This window comes from Pelophylax lessonae (assembly GCF_965119305.1).
Source record: "Pelophylax lessonae genome assembly, chromosome: 8".
Lineage (NCBI taxonomy): Eukaryota > Metazoa > Chordata > Amphibia > Anura > Ranidae > Pelophylax > Pelophylax lessonae.
Genome location: NC_138775.1, coordinates 208,849,479 through 208,856,787, shown reverse-complemented (window position 1 = coordinate 208,856,787; position 7,309 = coordinate 208,849,479). Strand labels below are relative to the sequence as shown.

Sequence of the window (7,309 nt, the reverse complement as noted above, 5' to 3'; positions counted from 1 at the left end):
GGCTTCTGCATCCAACATTAATAATTTGTGCAGTACAAATCAAAAGGATGTTGTATTTCTGTATTCTTGTATATGAAAGGAAAGAAGGGCGGTAGTAGGTGAGTAGGTGGAACACATGAGCTGTGAGAAGGCGGGGAGCAAAAATATTAATCCTATTTAGTTGTTGAAAGTGAGAAAAGGAACCACAGTTTCTTCTTCCTCTTGTGAAACATATAGTACATGCTTGCTTAAGTTAAGAGACTCGTTTTACATTCGTAACAGCCAAGATGGAACATATGCAACAACCCATGGGCTATCCAGTCTTCTGGACAAACCAAGCTCAAAGGCCACCAGTTTTGACCCATGCATCTTTGTACCCACCACCTCTACCACCTTTTCCAGACTTCAGGAAGAAGAGGCACAAAGATGGAGCTTGTATATATCTCTTCATCGTTTTTCTTTTAGTTCTCCTGGCATTGGTTGGAGTGGGTATAGGTACCTACAAAATAATGGAGCTGCAGAAGGAACTTGACCGACTCAAAGAGGTACAAAATATTGCATGTTTTTTAATTTATTTTTAATTGTTTGTGGAGAATATGGTATATGTGTTGGATGGGATTTTACTCCTACTTCAGAGAGCGCTGGTCTCTCATTCTTGATAAGACTCCCAAGGTCTCACATGTGGCTGCCCCTGTCCGTTCACCTGCATATGACACAAGAATATTTATTTAACTTATTCTAAATGTAGATCATTTTAAAGGGGAACTCCATCTAAGGTAGGCAAATGTATTGCATGGATTTATTACTTTCCACTAGTCTCCTAGTGCTTATATTATTAATGAAACAATAATAAGTGTGCAAGTGTCCATGTTTTATGTTACAGGTTTGCATTCGATTTTTCTTATGAAGCTTTAACACAAGCATAGGGAACTTTATTTTAACCCTGTAACTATAATTTTAAAATCTCTTTGAAATAAACAAAGTTTTTTTTTTTTTTAAATAAAGACCCTTATCCTGTTGTGTTACCTTTTCTGAATTGAGTCTGTTTAAATTGTAAATGTCTCTCTCTCCATTGAGATTTTTGCATATTAATTTTCTAGTCCTACCTGTTGACTGTAGTCTTTTTCCGTGGCTTTTAAAGTTCTCTGCTGTGCCAACAGACTTGTTGTCTGAAGTACTTATGTATTTAAAAAGACCAGGGGTCTTAGGTACTTCTAACTGTGCCACTGCTGTTGAGTCCATCTAGATGATATTTTCTGCAGTACTATAGGTAATTGAAATATTTACCATTATCTCCATGGAGTTAGTGGTATGGTTAACAAATATCTTGTAGTTAGTGCTAAAGTCAATAATCCATGAGTATATCATTGTAGCCAATGTACATACGCATATGAAGTCTATGGGTCCAAAAACGCTTGTAATCTGCCAAAAAGAAGCTCATGTACTTTTTTGAGCTTCAGGCGTTTTTCTTCAGGTGACAGAACAGGGGTCCATGAAATGAATGTAATTCTGCTTGTTGGGCATTTTGGAGCTTCAGAGCTGAGTGTTTTATCAGCTGAAAATCGCTCAGGTGTGAACAGGGGCCTATAGGATAGTGATTGGAGTCTATTATGAGCCATGGTGTTTTTTCTACTATAACACAATGGGGTTGATTTACTAAAACTGGAGCGTGCCAAATCTGGTGCAGCTGTGCATAAAAAACCTGGAAGCTAATTGGTTTCTATGCAGAGCTGCACCAGATTTGGCACTCACCAGTTTTAGTAAACCAATCCAAATGAGAGCCTCTACCATGCTCACCTTTGAAGTAAAAAAGTCTGTTCTTCAGCTTCTCCCAATCTACCCCAACAAAGAGCCTGCTTAAAGTACACCTGCCACTGCTCGCCTTCTTCTGAAAATGCTAGAGGACTAGCTGTGTCTGACTTCAATATGTCACAAAATGGTTCAGTAGTGAAAGTTCCTTTCTTTTTGCATTTGTTCTCAGTTTGTGTCTCTAACATTTTGGAGAAAAATGTCAGCAATGGAAGCCTTCATATATTTGTAATGCAGCCACATGTTAACTGTCAGACGATTTAAATTTCTCAATGAACTCTTGCAAACAGTTTAACTAGCTAATAGTAGTCACTTGTTCTCTAGCGTTGAAGGTATTTTGGAGCATATCCAAGCTGCCAATTTCGTTAGAACTGAATAAGCTGCTTTGATAAGCTGCAAAAGTCTTCAGTATTACAGAACAAATGCAACAGAATGCAATTAACTACTACTAGCTATACCATGACCATGAAGAATGAGAGCCTGTACAAACAGTTTATTTGACTATCATATGATTTAAATCAAAAAGGTAAGAAGTCTAGTAGTGAAATATTTCACACGGGCACTCCGTATGTCCCTAAATCACCCCATCCGTTTGCGGGTGATATACAGACATAATGAATGTCTATGGGATTGCGGATGTCAGCGGATGACCATCCGCTGACATCCGATTTGTGTCCTTTCAGTTCTGTTCCGTTTTTTGTAACGGAACAGAACCCTATTTTTGTTCCGTTTAAAAAACAGAACAGATGCAAAATCGGATGTCAGCGGTGTCATCCGCTGACATCCGCAATGCCCATAGACATACATTATGTCCGTATATCATCCGCAAACGGATGGGATGATATGCGTGATATGCGGACATATGGACCGGATGACACAAGTGTTATCCGTGTCCGCGAAAAAAAAAAAAAAGTGCCAGAGCGGATCGCAATACGGTCCACTCTGTGTGCAAGAGCCCTTATAGAGCTTTTCATGTTGGAGGGCCAGTGTAGTAGGGCATAAATAAAATAATGTAGTTTTGGTTCCTTATCCATAGCTGGGCTAGAATGAAACTATAAAATACCTGGAAGTATACCAATCCACATTTATGAATGTATGCAAATCTTCACTAAGTGTAATTGAATAGTACAATTTACACATTGGTCCTTTAGCTGCTCTATTAAAGCACTGCAAGCCATGTATATAAAATAAATTCCCCTTAATAATTTAGTGTGCAAAATTGCTGTTTCGTAGGCAATGGATTGTTTTGAGTTTACCCATGAGGAGAGAAATAAAGAAGCTGCAGTTGTTGACTTTTTTTTTCTTTTTAAAGATTTAAGGTCCTGGGTTGTCATTTTGATTTTACTACCTAATAGTCATTGACTTTGAATATCCATACAAGACGGGTGATTAGAATTTTTCATGTCAGTGACACACACAGTAGTAAAGGCAAGATTAGGATGACAGCTCTGGAACCTTTACCTTTAAATAAGTCGCCAATGGTCACTTCCACATTTTTGACCTTACATATTGCATTTCATGTAATACAAAAAGCTTCTATATGTGCATGTAGTTACAGATATTATTCCTTAATATCCATATTATCCTATATCTTTAAATACATTGATGTCAGCCTATATGTCTGTCTTGGTGGTATGTTGGAGTAAATATAGTCAAATATAGGCATGAAAAGCCATCACAGAGCCTATTCTTTTTTTATGCAATTATATTGGTGTTGATTTGCTAAAACTGGACAGTGCAAATGCTGATGCAGCTCTTAAAAGTAACCAAGCACCTTCCAGGTTTTATTGTCAAAGCTTAATTGAACAAGCTGAAGTTAGAAGCTGATTGGCTACTATGCACAGTTGCACCAGATTTTCCAATCTCCAGTTTTAGTAAATCAACCCAGTTGTGTCTTGGATGCTGTTATACTACAGATCCTGCAGAAAAGGCATCTACTACAGTTTTTGTTTGGAATCTGTAGGATCATAAATTTTACAGCACCCTAAGATCAGCATATCTGCGGAAGTTCTTCATTAGCTGGATCTTTAAGGCCTTGCTTGCACCTGTGCTTTTTATGTGCATTTTAGGTGTGGTGTGTTTAAAAAAAAAGTCCAGCATGCTACATCTTTGATGCAATTACATTAAAACACATGTTCTATGGAGTTCAATGGTAACGCGCCTAAAACGCAACGCACCAAAAATGCACTGCACAGATGTCACCTGGTCCTGGGATTTCCCCTGTGTGGTCATGTCTGGTAATCACAGTTAGGTGGGGATGAATCGAGCATAAAAAGACATTGGGGGGGATTTACTAAATGGTGCTCACAGATTCTCGTACAGCTCTGCGTAGTAACCAATCAGCTTCTAACTTCAGCTTGTTTGATTAAGCTTTGACAGTGAAACCTAGAAGCTGTTTGGGTACTCCACCAGATGCTGTGTGCACCAGTTTTTAGTAAATCTCCTCCAATATGTAGAAGGCCTAACCTATTGATCTCATATACATTTAAAATAAATTGTAACTGAATTAAACCTATTGTACTTTATTTTCTCCATAGTCTGCTGATGCTGCCTCAATGCTGAATCCTTCCGTAGAAAAGTTAATAGGTAAGATATACCAGTGTGTAAACTTTAAACTGCTACTGGTAATCTAATACAAACATCTTGTTCCTTTCAAGCCTAAACATTCATTGTTGTTCCTCTTTCTGTAGGGGGACCTTCGGAGAAAATATTAAGCAGACAAGCTGCCCATGTAACAGGTAAATTATGTATTTTTGTTATTTAATTAAAGTATATCTAATATAGTTTATATTGTTTAATCCAATCATATGTAAGCAAAAATGCTGTTTTTTTAATTTAATTAAATTTTTCTTTGATTGGGTACTCTTTGCAAAGTAAACTTTTACCACATCCACTAAGCTCTGGGCAAAATTCCCTTCCACAGTGCAATTTACCTTACAAAGTGAACAGCCTGTTTGCATCTAATAAATCAACCCCTATGTCTCTGCTGGGGAGATTCGCCCTTATATGTGTCTTGACAGAACAAAGAGTGATGGGAAATCTAAAATTCTAGAGCTCTCTAGCTGTTTACAGAGCGTGAGATAATTTTTTTTTTTTACTGAACACGCCTGATGGTGCTCAGTGGTGCTCATTGAATTTATTTATCTAACACAGCCAATCCACCCAAAGCTGATATTTAAACTTTTGGATTTTTGGTGGATGCTGTAAAAGTAAATTAGCTAAGGGTATCTTTTTAACTCCCATGGTCTCTGCAGTGAAAATCCCTATTCTAGTTCCAGGTTAATGAAAGGTCCTACAGGAAGTATGAGATTTGCTCACAACGCTTTTGTGAAATCTGCTGTTATACTTTATCGAAATAAATCTGAACTCCCGGCTGATATAAATACACTAAATCAATGCAGATATATATTCATTCATAAATCATTAAAGGTGAAGAACAGCCAAAGCTCGTGGATCAAAGGAATGCAGTTTGTTCTGCACTCTGGTGACCTGTTTTCAGCTGAAAGATGTCACAGAGCCAGTCTTTGCTGGGGAAAGATTGTGACCATATGGCCAGGATCAACAAAGGAGCCTTGACTGGCACCCAACTCAACCTCTCAGGGAGCCACTGTGAAACTGAGCCAGCCACTTCTTCCCCCTCCACAGCCCAGATCTCCAGTGAGTGCAGGGGGCAGAGCAGAGAGCCGGTGGCTGACAATCAGCAGCTCTCTGCTCAGAGCCACAGGGAGAACTGAGCTATTAGCGGTGTTTGATCACTCAGTTTGTCCCCCTTAGAGACGGCAGGGGACAGATGCAGCATTGGATCAATGCATCCACCTAGGTAAGTATGATTTAAAAAAAACAAACAAGCAAAGCCATACTTTTCTTTTAAAGCTATTTTTACATGAAACTGGTATAACTTCCTGAATTTGACTTGGTATAAACTCCTTGGAGTCCTCTATATAGCATTTGGACTGGTTGAGGGAAGGGCGGTACTGGTAGCAGCAATCGGGCTGATGGGTTGGCAGAAGAGATTAATGCCTTGGGTGCTTCAGCACAAGCTAGGTGCAAAAAGGGCAGCACCTGCAACCTTTGCTGCTGAAGTAGTTCACAGCTCATGAAGGGGGAATTAGGCACTTCTTGGGTGTTAAAGGTCCTGGCACTGACTGGAAGCCAATCAAGTGTCAGGAACAATCTGATAGGAGGAGGGAGTTGAGTAAGCAGAGAAATAACAACAGAAGTCAGCTGCTGTTCCTTCACTGCTTAGTCAGCATTCTGGGGTGGAGAGATGACACCACTGTAATCCCTAACTGTAACAGACAATTTGGTGCCATCCACCAGGCTGTGCCATTGTGATAAGTCTGTGTAAATATGAGGGCTCAGTGGTCAAATATAAATCCTTTGGCAGGTATATAAACCCCCTTATCTTCTGTGTTTAACTTTTTGGCTGGCGTTCTACTTTAAAGGCTTTGGTTTAATTCAGACTATAACTTATGATGTAAAGTATAATGAATATATTTATTTATTACCTATTTATTTTTATTCATTTATTACCTATTTATTTTAAATTTCAGCAAAAAGTAGTTCGAATTTGCCTTTAGATTGGGAAGACAGTAAAGGTCGGGCTTTTACCAATGGCATCCAGTACAAGAACAGAGGATTAGTGGTGAATGAAACTGGACTACACTTCTTATATTCTTCCATCTACTTTAGAAATATAGAATGCCCTAAAGATACTTTGGAACTGACACACATTGTCTACAAAAAACCATCCCGATATCCAGGTGTGATGAAACTCATGGAAAGTACAGAACAGCACAGCTGCAAGTTGCCTTACTCTTCTTGGTCAAGACACAGTTACCTTGGAGCAGTATTTAACCTCACTCGTGCTGATGTCTTGTATGTCAATGTTTCTGATGTCAAATTAGTCAGTACTGATGAAGAGAAATCATTTTTTGGCCTTTACAGACTATGAAGATCTATGAATCTCTGTCTGGTCTTACACTGGACTAATTGACAACGGTTTATGAAGGTAACCTTCAGCTAACTCATTCCCTGTATTGGGGAAATTGTTTATATCTCTTTGTACTTGAGGTATGCAGTAGCATCTCTCAATCTGATAATGTTCCCTGTTAGCAGATGACTTATAAGATGTTTTTAGTTTCCATGTTTTAATGGAACAGAAGATCTCATCTTGTTGGAAAAAAAATTCAACTATTTAATCAACAGCACTTTATCTATCAAAAATGTAAACTTATGAATTGGACTACAAAAAAAAAAAATATCAAAGAAGCAAAGAAGAAAAAACAAGACATCTATATGTTTGGCTGATGGACAGTTGATCTGAATTATGCCTTTGTGATTATTACATAATTTGTATCTATTTTGAAAATTGTGCTCTTTTATTGACTTTCATTATTTATCTTCCCAAAATGGCAATATGGGTCTGTAAAAGAAGATTGCAAACAACTGTAACTTGAGGCACAAATCCAAAATGTGCTTAAGGTCTCTTTCACACAGGCGGACAGTTCAGATGAGCCTG

The 7,309-nt window shown here is 38.3% G+C and overlaps 1 protein-coding gene across 1 annotated transcript; it reads left to right on the top strand.

Moving 5' to 3' along the window:
* Nucleotides 1-241: 241 nt before the first annotated feature.
* On the top strand, nucleotides 242-7,013 carry FASLG (Fas ligand). The gene is made up of 4 exons (XM_082265912.1): nucleotides 242-524; nucleotides 4,326-4,374; nucleotides 4,479-4,526; nucleotides 6,342-7,013. The coding sequence occupies exons 1-4, from the start codon at nucleotides 267-269 to the stop codon at nucleotides 6,740-6,742; spliced, it is 756 nt and encodes a 251-aa protein (XP_082122038.1). The 5' UTR covers nucleotides 242-266; the 3' UTR covers nucleotides 6,743-7,013.
* The last annotated feature ends 296 nt before the right edge of the window (nucleotides 7,014-7,309 follow it).